General features: G+C 56.5%; 1 protein-coding gene across 6 annotated transcripts; it reads left to right on the forward strand.

Annotated features, from left to right (window-relative positions):
* The first annotated feature begins 2105 nt into the window (after positions 1-2105).
* Positions 2106-15046, forward strand: FAM118B (family with sequence similarity 118 member B). 6 transcript variants are annotated; one of them, XM_066981251.1, is made up of 9 exons: positions 2178-2264; positions 2889-2937; positions 7869-7946; positions 10141-10393; positions 11048-11275; positions 12677-12805; positions 13369-13654; positions 14279-14338; positions 14583-15046. In XM_066981251.1, exons 3-9 carry the CDS (start codon positions 7876-7878, stop codon positions 14594-14596), a joined length of 1041 nt encoding a protein of 346 aa, XP_066837352.1. In that variant the 5' UTR covers positions 2178-2264; positions 2889-2937; positions 7869-7875; the 3' UTR covers positions 14597-15046. The 6 variants fall into 6 exon arrangements, with proteins under 6 accessions (XP_066837353.1, XP_066837354.1, XP_066837352.1 ...); XM_048063447.2 differs by lacking the exon at positions 2178-2264 and adding an exon at positions 4757-4819 and having other exon boundaries at positions 2830-2937; XM_013188603.3 differs by lacking the exons at positions 2178-2264; positions 2889-2937 and adding exons at positions 3456-3573; positions 4757-4819.
* Positions 15047-15195: the final 149 nt, after the last annotated feature.

Below are 15195 nucleotides of genomic sequence, written 5' to 3' on the forward strand. Positions count from 1 at the left end.
CTGGCAGCCGGCCTCCGTCCCCCCGCGCATCCCCCAGGGGCCCCGATTTCCCCAGCCCCCCTTCTCCTGTCCCTGGCTCCAAGTGCCAAAAACTGGCACGGCCAGACAGATGCGAGCTCAGGCATGTTTTGCCTTGCCTGACATCAGGTTTTGTAATCGTTCGCCTTGAGGAACGTGGGGGGGCTACAGACATGCTTGGGGGGTGTGGGGGGGGTTAATCCCCTGCCTTGCTTGCTGCGCAGGGGCGAGCAAGCTCAGGCAGAGCAGCCCTGCGCAAAGCAGGAGCTGAGGGCAGCAAACAAGGTGCTTCTCCGCCACAATCCCCACACAAACTAGAGATCCCCACATCCCACCTGAGATCATCACACTGCCGTGGGGAGAGCACAGATGTCCCCCCCCATGTGCCTTTTTGGGGTGTTTACCCCCATGTTGGCAATGCAGGAGCCCACCTCCAAACGCTTAAATTGGCGCTTTCCCAGCCCCAAGCTAAGCTGATCCCCGCCACGAAGCACAGCTCCCAACACCGCTCCCACAAAGGCCCCCATCTGCACAGCAGCAGCCGACGGCCTCAGCCCCATCTTCACCCTGGCCCCTGCGTTTGGGGCGAGCGCGGGACGGTTCCGCCCTCAGCATCACCACAACAGCCCTGCAGCTCCTGCAGGGGCTCAGCAGCTCTGACGCCGTTCATCCCGGAGCGGAACGACGGACGCCGTGCACACCCCGGCCCCTGGGGCTGCTGCGCCCCCTCAGCAGCAACCACTCAGCCCCTACCCCAAATTCAGGCACCTGTCAGCTCCGATCCGCTGGTGGAGCCTGCAAGGGGCGAAGGGGTTTACCGGGGGGGTGAGGAGCCGTGCTCGGGGGATTTTTTTGCTTTTCCACCTGCAAAGCAACCCAAGAATGGGTGAGCAGGGGGGTTGTCAGGGCCGGCCCCCGTTGCCCCGCCATGCCCTCCCAGTTCGCAGGGTCTCCATCGCCTCGAGGAGCTCCATCGCCCCTCAGGTCCTCGAGGAGCTGTGGCTGGGTGTGGGCTGGTTCCGCAATGCTGGCAACCGCCTGGAGCTGTCAGGCAGGGCTTTCTTCCAGCAGTATTTCCACCTCCACTCACCCAAGGCTTCCAGCAAGAGGACAGACCGGCCGGTGCAATCGGCGGGCACAACGCCCGCCGGGCGATGGGGGCAGCCCCCAGCCGCTGCCCCGTGCCGTAGGAAACGCCTCCCTGTGAGCCCCGCGGGCACCCAGCTGCCCCTCGCACCGCGGAGCACGGGGCGGGTGGGGATGGAAGGAACCCAGGGCTGAGCCGCGCTCCGGGGCAGCTGGCGAGGTTTTTAACGCCGCGCCGCTTCGCTCAGCCCTCCTGCTGTTGGAACGCTCAAAGGCTTCTGAAATGGAGCCAACGCCTGCCGGGATTCCTCCAAGAGGAAAAGAGGTTGTGTGGCAGCGCTTGGTCCGTTACTAAACCTTTTTTTTTTCTCCTCAAAAATGACAAACAACAACAACAACAGAACACCATGAGTTCTAAATGAGAATTTTCCATTCCTTTATTTATGGAATAACCCAGGTCAGAGGCTATTCAGCTCCACAGTATCTTGAAAAATATTTACTAGTATTCTACTTTAAACAGCACTTTCAGTAAAATTTTAAAAACACTTAATGATATTAAAAACGTGTTCACTCAGACGTGACCTGGGAGCAGTGGTTCCACCGCGGCTGCCACCCCAGCACGCGGCGGGGAGGCCCCACACCACGCCCGAGGCCGTGCCCCGCGGCACGGTGAGTCACGGGCTGCGTGAACCAGCCCCACCTGCAAACCCCGAGCACCGGCACGCCCCGAAGGAGCACCCAGCACCCGCGGGGCCGTCCTGGGCCCAAGCAGCACGCGAGGTGCCCAGCAACTGGCAGCTTTTTCCCCCTACCCCACCCGGCCCCAGCTCCCTCGCGCGGACAGGCACAAGAGCGAACCTCCCCGCACCGTGCCCAGAGCCCAACTGCCATGCGCATGCGCGTGCCCCTTTTAGGCCTCCTCGAAGTCTCGTGAGAACAAAGCTAATTCTCACGCACGCGCCCCCTTCCCCCCCCCCCCTCCAGGAGGAAAGTCCCGCCCCTTTCTCTACGAGCCAATGGAATGGCGGTGGCGAAGGGGGCGGGCCAATCGCTTTCCGTTCTGCGCCCCCGGAGCTCGCCGGGGGCGGGGCCGCGGGGCGCCTGCGCGGGGCGCGGCGGCGGCCGGGCGTCTCCTCGTGGGGCCGGGCGCGCGGCGCCAGGTGCGTGCGGGGAGGGAGGGCGGGGAGGGGGGAGCGTTGCCATGGCGACAGCGCGGGCGTTGCCGTGGTGACGGCGGGCCGGGGTCGCGCGCGAGGATGGGGGGGGCGGCAGCGCTGAGGGGAGCCCGGGGCCGCCATGGCGGGGGGGGGGGGGGGCAGGGGGGGGTCCCGAGGGGTCCCGAGGGGCCGGGTGGGATCTGAGGGGACCGGGGGGAAACCTGAGAGGCCGGGGGGGGGGGGATCTGAGGGGACCTGAGGGGACGGGGGGGGTCCTGAGGGAGTAGGGGAGTGGATCTGAGGGGACATGGAGGGACCTGAGGGGATGGGGGGGTCCTGAGGGGATGGGGGGGGGGGGAACCTGAGGGGACTGGGGGGGAGCCTGAGGGGCCGGGGGGAGATCTGAGGGGACTGGGGGGGATCTGAGGGGACATGGGGGGACCTGAGGGGCCAGGGGGGATCCTGGTGCCGCACCTCAGCCGCCCCGCTCTGAGAGCCTTCTGCCCCCCCCCTCCCCCCCGCACAAAACGTGGTTTTTTTGTTTGTTTTCCTTTCAGTGTTTCCCCCTGAAAACACTGCAGGGCGGCCACCCGCTGAAAAGAACTTCTTCCTTTCCTTTCCCCGCAGGTGTAGCGGAGGCAGCTGGCGGCGAGGAGGGGGCGACGCAGGAGGAAAGGTGAGGCGGCTGCCAGGGGGGCTCTGCGGCAGGGCGAGCCCCAGCCCCCAGGTGGGTCCTGCCCGAGGCCGGCGGACCGACGGAGTGGTTGGGTTAGGGGGGAGCTCAAAGCCCACCCAGTCCCCCCCTGTCCCGCGGGCAGCGACAGCGACACCTCCCCTCAGCCCCGGCTGCCCCCAGCCCCATCCAGCCTGGCCTTGGGCACAGCCCCAAGACGGGGAGCCTGTGTCTGAATGCCTTCGTCTGGAGCCCATCAGCCGCTGTCCCGTGCGGCGTTGTTGTTAGGGTACAGACCTCCTGAAGGCTTCAGTCGGTGACGTTTAATGCAGCCAGGGGGAATTCGACTCATGCGAAGAACTGCACTATTAATTAAGACCTCGGCTGCTGGGTGTCGCTTTGACTTGGTATCAGAGGAGGCAGAGGGTTCATGCGTCGGTGCAAGCAGAGCAGGGCTTGTTCTGTTCGCTTGGCAGGTCCCCGCTGCGCCTGCAGTCTGACCCTGCCATGGGTGTCAGAAGGAAAGGAAGGGTCTCGTGAGCCTGCTGCAACCGCAGCGCCTGTGTGGAAGGGCAGTGCTCAGGAATCGGCCAAGGACAGCTCGCTGACTTCCTTCCGGGTTCTCCTACCTGAAACATGGCGAGTTTTAAACTATAATATTTGCCTTATTCCCAGCGTCTTAAAGCAGCTTAGTTTAGAAAGCAGTTCTGAATTGGGCCCCCGCTGGTGGCTCTCAAAGGAGCTAAAAATAATAGATGAGCAGAGGATTTGTACTTGCTTCGCTAATTAGCTCTGTACTTTGAGCGTTTCTGTTGGATTAATATGTGGATGTTGCAGCGCCGGAGTTTCGAGCCCATGACAGATGCAGGGCTGGCAGGAGTGTGAGGCGTGCCCATCGAAGGAGCCGGGTCTGCTCCCTGCTGCTGCGTGTGCTGCTGGCGGCTGGGCCCAGCCAAAAACGTTGGAGGGCTCCTGCTTTACCCTGCGCCTTCGCAGCCACGAACTCAACTTTTCAATCTCTAGAATGGATAGGAAGCGATTGGTTATACCTTATGGTGTTAAAATACCGTTAATCAGCAGGGCTCTGTGTGTTTATATCTTGTCAGCTGCGTGCAGCAGCACCCTTAGGGGATGCTGCCCAGCGTGAGTCTGTCACGGAACAGCTCCTCACTGAAGAGCACCGAGCTGGAAGAACATTTTTTTTTTTTTTAATTTGCTTAAACTTTAAATATTCAGGTCCTCAAGTGTAGTTGACTTGTGTACTGGCTGCTGAGTGTGCAGGCAAACAGAGGGCATCCACAGCCCATCCTGTAGGTGCTGCGTGCGGAGAGAAAATACCTCGTAAATCTTCCAGGGTGGCTCTGCGCCCAGGGGCCAGACACTGAGCAGTGACACCGAGCAGTGAGCAGCGTGGTCCCTCCTGCAGCGTGGTCCCTCCCGATCCACTTGTTTGATCGAGTTAGCGTGGGTGTTTTGTACATAAATACCCTGCGAATGTCAGCGTTAATTTGGCACAGCCTCTGCTAGGTCTTTGTGTTTCATGTGTTTCACAGCTGTCTCCTTGGATGCGTCTTTGTATTAAACATGGAATTGTTGTCCTTAAAGCTTCTTTTGTGGAAGAAGGTTTGTTCAGTGCCGGCAGCTTGCGTATCATTTGAAGATAACAGTTCCTTGGGAAAATCTGTCCCGGGAGCACAGAGCATCGATTCAGTGTTCATCACGGTCCTTTGTTTCCATTAAAAAGTAGGAAGTGACATTATACCCTCTCTCTTTTTTCCTTAACTGTTTTTTCTTGCCTTCTGTTCCGCTATTTTGCTTTTAGCGATGAATCAGCAAACTCCCTCCTACAGTCAGCAGGAGCTAGCTGTACCTCAGAGGCTCTAAGGTAAATTAACAAATTTCCGAGGCGCGGAGGGGGAGGGAGAGCCAAGGGCGGTGTTTGTGCTGCCTCCAGCTTACTGCAGTCTAAGTACCTGGAGAGCTCTGGACATTTCAAGGAGGAAGCTGGAGAAGTGCTTCTTGTCTTGCAAGATCCCGTCTCCGTCCTCTCCGTGGGACGCTCACGGCACAGTCGGTCACTGCCAGGTGCCCTGTGCAGGATTTTCCACGCAGCAGTGGTGCCGTGCTCTGAGATAATGCTATTTAATTTTAGTTACCTTGGCCAGAACGTGGTTGTGCTTGCGAGATCTGTCCCCCAGGAGAGCAGACCCTCTCCCAGGCTGCAAATCCGGAGATTTACATTTCCTGGCTGAATTTCCAAGACTTGATCTTGAGAGAAATAATCTGTAGCTAGGAAGAGCTTTGCTGTTGTTAAAGCTCTGAACAAACAGCACTTTTTTGGAGACAGGAGAAGTCCAGACATTGTTTGTGTTTTGTTTTTTTTTTCTTTCTTTTTGGTTATCTGCAGTAAGTAGAGATGAAAACTGAAGTTCATGGTATTAGAAAGCTAATTCTTGGTAACTCTAAGGGATGTTTTTTCCGAAGTTCAAAATGACTTTTGAAATGTCCTCAATGCTTTAGAGTCACTTAAAAATTAAGCCGCCCTGTGCTGTTCCAAATACTGCGTACGTGTAAGAGGAGCAAAATGCGAGCGGTGGTGGGGCAAGGGGTTAGCGAATTTGTGAGCAAGCAAAACACGGGGCGGCCCGGGTAGGGATTTATAGCTAGGCCTGGGTTTTGAGTCTCAGAGAACAGATAATTTGCAGCGTAAAGCCAGTATAAAGGTGAATTACATCTGTAAACCCAACCAGTTGAGGAACGGGTATTTTGGGGAGGATTTTACCCGTGGCTGATACGTGTGCTGCCTAGGAGAGAAGCGAGGGCAAACGCGGGCAGCGCTGGGAGCTCTGCGTGTCGCTTTGTACAAACTTCCTTAAATATTCGAGTTCACGACGGGCCTGTGCTTTAGTCCCTAGCTCATCTGAAATGTTTGCTCTTTCTTTACGCCATTAATTAAAACCTGGCTGGCTTTGCGAAGCAATCTGTCCTTCCGGAAGGATCACCTGAGCAAAACTGGGAGACCTTTCCCTCCTGACGGGGCTTTTTCCCCTCGGTCTTTTGTGTCCTGCCCTGGCTGCCTCCGCTCGCGGTGAGCTCCCCGTCACTGCCTGTCCGACCGTCTGCCCGAGCAGTGCCCGTGTGCGTGGTCCCCGCTTCCTTCCTCCCGCCCACCAGGCAGCGCCGCTCAGAGCGTGGGCTTCCCTGGCAGCTGCCCCCCGAAATAGTTCTCGGCAAGGCCCGACGGCTGCCCGGGTGGGTGTCGGGGGGGCACGGGGGGTGAACAGCAGGAGACAGCCTCCTGTCGGGGTTCCTGGAACAGCGTAAAGGTGCAGTCGGGCCCTGCCATGGGTTTAACGCAGGGTACAACGTTCAGAAGGGTGTGCGGTGGAGGAGCTCCCAAGTGTGGGGTGCGTAAGCCCGGCTGGCTGGAGCCTGACTCCTCACCTGCCGAGTGCTTTTTAAAAGTTTGCTCTTAAATCTGAGCTTGAACGCACAATGAAGGTGAATATTTAGGTGGCGGGCAGCGTGTGCTGGGTGGGGGTTCAGGAGGCAGAGTGCCACGACCGGCTCTCCAGCTGCCCTCCGCCAGGCGTTGCCTTGCGGTGCAGGTTTTCGGAAGGGCTGACAAACGGCAGGCCAGCGAGCACGCTGTCAGCACTGCTCCTGTGAGCGGCGGCGCGTCCCGTTCCCATTATCCAGCGCGAAAAGACGAGTTACCGAGATGCCTGGGGCAATCTCCTACGTGATTCCTGCTCACGCTTACAGCCCGGCCGAGGTTTCCTGCCTGGGTAGGGTTTTCCTGTGCATTACGTCTGAGTGCTGCAGCTCTGCTCCTGGAGCTGGTGAAGAGGCTGCAGGTGCATCGTGTGGAGAGCAAGCGCTCGGCTCTCCCTGCGGCTGCGGGACAGCGAGAGGCTGCAGTACCTGGACGGGGCCGGCACTGCAGGCCGCTTGCTTTTGTACCTTCCCATTTGGCAAAAGCCTGCCGCTGGCTTAACAGAAACCAGAATTGTTGTTGGACTCGTCATTGCAATTGGCAGGAACAACAGATAGGGGCGAATAGACCTCTCTGCTTTCTTTCCGTTTGAATACTTATTTTGGAGAAGCAAGTGGGAGAGGAGCGTTTGCTGGCAGGCCTTCTGTATTTTATGTAATGGGCTGTTGGAAGAGTTCTTGGGAACGTGGCCTCCCTTCTGTCGGCTTTAAGGTCGGACCCCACCGCGTCTAGCGGTACGGCGGGCTGATAATCCTTCCCTCGTCGCTGGAGAATGAAGTCCTCTCGGCAGCCTTTTGTAGCCAGCGCAGATCTTGTGCTGCTCCCCTCCTGCCGCTCCTGAGGCAGCGAGTTCTCCAGCACGCAGCATCTCGGGAGGGGGCCGGCGCCGCCCCCAGGTGCGGGGCCGTCGGACACAGGAGGACGGCCAGGGTGAAACGAAGGCTGCGGCGCGCGCTCAGCCGCCTTCGTAACCGTGACGGCGGGGCCCTGCGGCGCGCAGGGCGTGCGGGGCAGGAGCGTGGTGCCGGCACACGACGGACGCCGGGGTCTCGGCGCCCAGCCCTCGACGGGGCTGGCAGCGCTGCGCACGGCGAGGTGGGGGTGCTGCCGCCGCCGGAGGCGTCCCTTTGGGCTCCGAGGGGCAGCGGCACGCCGCCCGCGGGACGGCTCTCCCGGCTCTCCGGCGCCCTGCGGACAGAGCGGCCAGGCGCTCTCAGCAAACCTGGTCGTAAAAGAAGCTGAGGAGGCGGACGAGAGCCGACGTGCAAAGTGCAGAGCCAAGGAAGCGCGATTCTTGGCCCAAAGGCGGTGTCATAAAGATAACAAAGCTGGGTGTTTACCTGCCCCTTCCGAGCTGGCCGAACAAAAACCTGCGGTGTGCTCCGCGTTGGGTTGCGTGCATGTAGTGACTTTGCTTGTGGTGATTTGTCTACTATAGAAACTGGATGGCTTCTACCGTGAGCCTGGGTAAAGACACATTATTGGAAGATGGGATGCCACCTGCAAAAAAGCCCAGGTAAATTTAACTGTACTCCAGCGAATTTCTTCTCCTAAGAGCTTTTTCTGTAATCTTGCATCATTCTTTCAAGAGAATGATGTTTGGCACAAAGCTTTAGCAGTCGTTCCGTTCCAGTTGCTGAGCCGAGCTGTGCGCTGTCTCTAGCCCTGCCCTCTAACGAGTGTTTTTCTGCCCTGCGTGGAACAAAGGCCTTAATGCCAAGCATGTGCCAAGGAACTGCTTTGCTGCTTGTTTTCTTAACCCCTCAGGCAGGATGCGTGGTTGCACAGAAAGCTTGCTTCTGCTGCGCTGTCTCCGCAGTTTTGTTTGGTGTTAACCCTCACTCAGGTGCTGCCCACCCCCAGCACCAGGCCTCTTTGTGGCAGTTGTGCTCCTGCACCCCGCCTGGATGGTGGCTCCGAGGAGGGCTGGCAGTTATTCAAATTACTTGGACTTCGCTGCACGTGAGGGCTAAATAATTCCCCTCTCGAGGCGGCCTGTGCTGATAAGTAGGTCATCCTGCAGTGCTCTGCGTGGGGACCTGCTCCATTTTGAGCATGGCGCTAACTCCGGGCGTACCTCCGCTTCTCTCCAGCCAAGGTCGTTACTGCGGCTGCTGTGATGGGCTCGGCTCTGGCATTAAGACATACCTGCAGATGGTGGACACCCGCAAAGGAGAGGCTGATTCATCTAGGGAGTTGTCTTCCACGCACCTGGTTTATTTATGGGTTCCGGAGGGCTGGAATACACTTTCTGTCTCTTCTGGCCTTTGTCTCCAGTTTGGCCCAGTGAATGAAATGAGCAGGAGAGGCTGGGCGGGCGTTTGTCCTTGCTCAGGACATCACGAGTCTGTCAGCGCAGGAAAAGAATGTCTCTTCTTGGGTATGTGTTGCCCGTTGGCTTTCAGCACCTAAGTTTCTAGTTGTGTTTTTATAGTAGTTCATTAGCACGAATACTGTGTTTGGAGGCGAGACTTGCAGTCCCCAGACTAAAACCCGCTAAATCTAGAACTGGTTCGCAGCAGCTAATGGTGAAGTCCTTCCGAAGAAAAGGTTAACTCGTTTGTTTTCTTAGGCGGTAGAGGAGAAAAGGCAAAGCTCCATCTGCGGGGTGTCTGTTTCCTTTCCCATTCCTGCAGAGGATCACATGTTTGCAGATAAAAGCAGTCCTTCCAAGCCAGCTGCCTCCCCGCGCTGCTGCTCTGCTCAAGGCCGAGGTTCTCCGGGAAGTTGCAGTCCCTCCCCGCTTCACAAAAGCAGCTCGCCGCCAGGCTGCCTTTAGGCACAGCAGGATGGGGAGAAGTACCTCCACTTAAGGGAAGTTTGACAGCATCAAATTTAAAAGCACGGTGCAGGTGTAAGGCCAGGAACAAGGGAGAGCGGAGGAGGAGCAGGTAAGGAGCATATAGCCAGGCAGCCCTTCGATTAGACTCTTCTTATGACGTGGCCTTGTAGAAGATTGGCCTTGGTGTCCCGCTGACACTGAAAACATAACAGGGAAGGGATTTCTGGCACAGCAGCGCCCAGGCTTAGCAGTCCTCTCAGCAAGGAGGGTTGGGGTGTGGGAAGGGCCTTTCCAGGGCAGAGCGCTGGGAGGAAGCCCCCGCTTCCTTTTTTCTGTGCTGCTCTAAAGAGGGCTGCTGTCTTCAGCCCCCCCTTGGCCCCTGTCGCGTAAAGGCAGAGGAAGCTTTGTGGTGTCGGGCACCTGTTTGGGCTGGGCACAGTGACGGCTGCGTTCGCTCCTCTCACAGGGCTCTGATGTGTGCTTTCCTGATGCGGGACGAGGCCTTAAACCGGCCCATGCCTTAAAAGCGCCCCTACATCGACGAGCAACTTTCTGTGTTGCTTGCTGCATCTTTTGCAGTGCCTCCAGCTTTTCTGTTAGCTTCCAGTCATTCACAAGACTTCTGGCCCTCCCGACCTGCAAAACTCAAGTGACTTAGCTGTGCTTCCGAAGTTGTGCTGCGCGGCCTTGGCCCTCCCTGTGCCGTCGCACTTCCGTACCGTGCAGCCGTGAGCATCTGACACCGACCTGTGGAGCTGGGCTCCGCCTTTAGGGGACACCGGGTTGCCTCTCCTCTGTTTATCGGAGAACCCCAGTGGACGTGCTGATGCAAAATTTAGGCAGTCTTGTCCTTGGTGTGCATGTGCCGTGACCCAGGACATCCCCTTGTGTGTGATGCTACCAGCTGTGCTGCTTTCCCCTCTTGCAGGAAGCTGCTGCCAAGCCTAAAAACCAAGAAGCCTCGGGAGCTTGTTCTGGTGATTGGGACAGGAATTAGCGCAGCGGTCGCTCCCCAAGTCCCAGCACTGAAGTCTTGGAAGGGGCTGATCCAGGCCCTCCTGGATGCTGCTATTGACTTTGATCTTCTGGAAGATGAAGAGAGCAAAAGGTTTCAGAAGTGTCTCCACGAAGACAAGAACTTGGTTCACGTTGCCCATGACCTTATCCAGAAGCTGTCTCCGGTGAGTGTGCTTAGAGCAGGGTACGTAAATGTCCCAGTTTCCCACCCCTGTCGTAGGAACTGGCTTTTGGAAATCCGCCAGTCCTCCGGCGAGCACCGTATGTGCAAGGAACCGAGCAAGGGCTCGTACTGCGCTGGGTTCCTGGGGCGGTGCTTTGGGCCTGATGACTCTGAGCCACATCTGCATTTGCACGGCCGATGCACCGTCAGGAGCAAACGGGAGCACAAAGAGGCGCCTGTGTGTCCCCTTAAACAGCCGTGTGCCCTCCTGTGCCTGCTTAGGTCTCGTTCTCAGGCTCTGTGCATACCAGCTTCTGGATATGTAATGATGAGCGTGCCAGGGAGCCTCCAGAGGGCAAGAGGAAATCCCAGCGGTCAGTTGTGGAGAGTGACGCTCCTTTATTTCTGACCCCAGAGCTGTGTTGATGAGTCTGGATGGAGCAGTGCTCTGATGAATGTCTCTTTTCAAACGTTCTCATGGTCTTGCTTTTCAACCTGAAGAAAAAAAATGTGATAGAAGTGCACTGTGTTTGCCTTGCAAGGCCCTCTAGCTTTGCAGAGTCCTTCAAGAAACGTGGGGAGTTTGTGTGTGTTCATTTGGCATGAAATATTAACAGAAACCAGGCTCTGATCTTAATCTCTCTCCGCTTCTCAGCGCACAAGCAATGTTCGCTCAACATTTTTCAAAGACTGTTTATACGAGGTGTTTGATGACCTGGAATCTAAAATGGAAGATTCTGGCAAACAGCTGCTTCAGTCTGTGCTTCACCTAATGGAAAACGGGGCGCTCGTGCTAACCACGAACTTTGATAACCTGCTGGAACTGTATGCGGCGCACCAGGGGAAGCATCTGGAGTCTCTCGACCTGACGGATGAAAAGAAGGTAAAAGATGACGGTTCTTCCTGAAGTCAGGACTGAGCTGGGGCAGCACAGGGCAGCGCAGCGGCGGGGTGTGCTGTTATGCCCGTGTAAGGGGGTTGTGCTGTCCCTGGGAATTTACGTGCTGTTAGACGAACTCCATGTAGAGGCTCTGACAGCTGGGGGCAGCGAGCAGAGGCATGAAGATGCAGGCTTGTTTCTGAAGTGCCGCGCTCACTGGCTGACCTCCGTTGCTCAGGAGGAGCCTTTGAGCCAGGCGTTTCTTTGATCTCTGTCCCCGAAACTTGTGGCTTGGCCTTGCTGAAGTATCGCAAGCCTTGCTTCCACATAAGGCTCGGACTGACAGGTCTGACTGACCCAGGAACCCCGAGTGAGAAACAAAGCCGGCCTATTTTGGTCATTTACCGATGAGTGCTTGTCGTGACAGCGTTCTCAGGGCCCTAGCCTGTGAGACAGCTCCTGGGGGCTTTCATCCTCCCCCATCCCTCCCACTCTCCCTGCTCTTCCCAAAACGGCCGAGTGGCTCCGTGTGCGGTACCTCCCTGTGCTGCAGCTTGTTCCGCCGTGCTGCTGGGTTTGTAGCTGCTCGCCTCGGACAAACCTCCCTCCTTACCCAGCGGCCGCAGGCCTGCGGTCAGGCAGAAAATGAGAGCGTGGAACAGCACAGCCCGCGCTCCCCGCCGCCTGCCCACCTCGTCCTCACGCTGCGGGCTTTCTTCGTGGAGAGCACGGTGTCTTTGTTTGGTGCACACGCACCGTGGGGTGCTGTGAAGTACTTGTTAGTCTCTTTCCATTCTGACTCATTTCTGTGCTTCGCGTTTCCTGTGTGACCTCTTAACCTACATGGCTGGAAGGACTTAGAGCGATACAAATAAGCATTCTAATTATTGCAAGCTTAAATGGGCTGCAGTCTGTAGGAGTAAGCGGACAGCCACGGAAGTGGCTTTCTGGAATGAAGGTCAGCTGCTGAGCTTTCTCAGATCTTCCCAGAGCCTAGAGGGGCCAAGAAATGCACGTTGTAGTCCCGTGAAACATGCTGACACAACATTTAGAGTTTGTCCCGTTTTTCTGTTGAGTCCGGTGTATTGATTGGGTCTCTTCCTGTGGCATCAGCCGTTCAGCTGAAGCGTTGAACCAAACAAGTGCAACAGGCTGCCGCTGCAGGCTGTGATGTGCACTCGGGACCCCTTGAGGAGATAAGATGTAACACGAAAAAGAAGCTGCCTCATTGAGAAGCTTCTCAAAATTGTCTTTTTGACAGCACATAATTCAACGCTTGAAGAGGTAGGAAGCAATCCTAGAACAGGAGACGCAGGAGACCTGAGTAAGGAATATCCCCGTAGCAACTTGGTGGAAGCTGAGCTGTCTGCTCTCGCTAACGTTTCTGGCACGTGTTTTGTGCAGGTGCTGGAGTGGGCGCAAGAGAAGAGGAAGCTCAGCGTCCTGCATATCCACGGCGTGTACACGAACCCGAGCGGCATAGTGCTGCACCCAGCCGGGTACCAGAACGTGCTGCGCAACACGGAGGTCATGGTGAGGCACCTCGCTGGCTCTGCGCGGCACACCGGCAGGGATGGACAAGCTCCTTTTGCTTTTTCCTTTAGCTTCACTGGGTCAAAAAGCGAGGAACAATTTCCAGCCTGCCCCAACCTGTGTTTGCCAGAGCAGTCACCTGCCCCTCGCTAAACCTCGCGATTGTTGCAGCTCCTCCGAACATGCGCTCGCTGACTTGAGGTTACATATCTTAAGAACTCTGCATGTACAAATCTTCCATTTCCCATTCCAGCCCCTGGCAAGCCTGTGTGTAAACCGGGCAAAGATTCAGCTGAGCGTAAAACATGAGTTTAGAGCCGGGCCTCACGCAGGGTGATCAGAATCCTGGATTTTCTTAAATAGAACAAAGGGGACAAAGTCCTGAGCAACTTGCTGTAGCCAGCTAATCTGCAAAAACACCTCGCCACATTTGCATGTGGGCTGAGGGAATGGTGACACTCCTGAAGAGTCTCCTAAATTAGAAGCAGTACTCTGTCTTTCACCTTGTGAAGATAAAACTTGCCTTTACTAAGAACATCTCTTTTCTTTTTTTTTTTTTAAAGCGAGAGATTCAGAAGCTGTATGAAAATAAGTCATTCCTCTTCTTGGGCTGTGGTTGGACTGTTGATGACACCACGTTTCAAGCCCTGTTTTTAGAAGCTGTGAAGCACAAGTCAGACCTGGAGCACTTTATGCTTGTGCGGCGAGGAGACGTGGATGAGTTCAAGAAGCTCCGTGAGAACATGCTGGACAAAGGGATTAAAGTGATTTCCTATGGAGATGACTACGCAGACTTGCCCGAGTACTTCGAGAGGCTGACGAGTGAGATCGCCATGCGGGGTCGGACAGGTACAGGGGCTGCAGGCAGTGCCGGGTGACATCCTGTCCCAGCAGCACGGTTCTTGATGGTCGTTGTGATGTCTGGAGTGCAGGCAGCGTGACCCCTTTTCTCTGTGCTATATTACTCATTAAGATTTTTTTTTCCGAATTGTCTGCAACCGCAGTTGGATTTGGGGCTTACTTTCACACAATCACAGCTATGTTCATACAGTGAAAACAGCTCTACTGCTTCCAACACATCCAGACTCAATTTTTGAGGTGTAGCTCATGTTGTTTATTCCCTTTCTAGTGAAAGGAAAGAGCGTTCCAGTCTCACAGTTCGGTCTCAGTGACCTGCGTGCTGTGCAGACCAAGCTAATGCTTTTACATATGAGAGATCTCACTAATCATAAAAATCCGAAAAAAGAAACAAGTTTGCTAGCCAGAGCCTTGCTGGTGCGTGTTCTGAAGGTGAAACCCAGGCAGGAGAGCCTGTCACGTGAAACTGCTCAGCACTAAGTGCTGCGTTCAGATCCCTGGCACCGATCACTTCTGAAGCGCTCTCAGCGCCTCCGCCTTCCCAGAGAAACACGGGCTCGGCACCTCTGATGCTCTCACCTTTCCGCCTGGTGCTTACCCTCTGCTCCGTTTTAGGTCTGCTTAAGGAGGGACAGCAGCTGAACGGCTCTGCCGCTGCCCACGACGAGATAAAAGGTAAGGTTTTCCCCCGAGCTCAGAGCGAGCAGCCTCGGCCGCAGCGGGGTGTTGGGGCACAGAGCTGGGCACCGCCACCTGCCCTCCCGAGCCAGCCCCGGTGCGCGGCTCTCAGGGAGGTCCCGCCTGCCCTGCGGCGTTTCCCTCGCCCTCTCACCACTCCGCCCAGCCGGAGCCTCCCCAGGTGCCAGGGGAGCCCAGGATGCCCCGTGCAGGTTTCACGGAGCCTTGCCTTTCCGCACAGGACGCAGCACTTGAGCGTCGGCCGTGCCCCAGCAGCAGTGCCGCAGAACCTCCCCGGGACGGGAGCCGGCAGCTCGGTGGAAGCCTGCAGCCTCCCGGGTCAGTGCAGGGGAGGAGCAAAGCCCCGTCCAGAGCTCCTGCTCTCGCCCACACGCACTGAGACTCGCAGAGACGCATCAGGCACGAGGCAGAGGGCTGGGCCGGTTCCTCAGACTGCTGCCTGATTTAATGTAGTAACTGTCTTTTTTTTTTTTAATCAAGGGTGCGTTTGCCTGGGGACTGTTTTCTCCCCACCTCAACTGCAGCCTCCTGTAATGTCACACTTAGTGCTTTTGTATTCTGTACTTTCACTTTAAAATGAAACTTGAGCTTTTTTTTTTACTTGAAGCTCTAGTTTTCTAGTCCTTCCTTTGTACTGTACAGTATTTTGTATGTCGAAGCTCGTATTAAAGGCCTGTTCAGCTACCCCGGGGGCTGGTGTCGTGTTTGTGCTCAGACCTTCCACAGAGCCCGCCGGGGACTTGGACTCCGGCAGGCTGAAGCCAGAGGCAGGAGTTGTCTCCCCCGTGAGGAGAAAAGCGTCCTTGCTGAAGGCAAGTTATATATACACAGAA

The sequence above is a fragment of the Anser cygnoides genome, chromosome 21 (genome assembly GCF_040182565.1).
Source record: "Anser cygnoides isolate HZ-2024a breed goose chromosome 21, Taihu_goose_T2T_genome, whole genome shotgun sequence".
Taxonomy (NCBI): domain Eukaryota; kingdom Metazoa; phylum Chordata; class Aves; order Anseriformes; family Anatidae; genus Anser; species Anser cygnoides.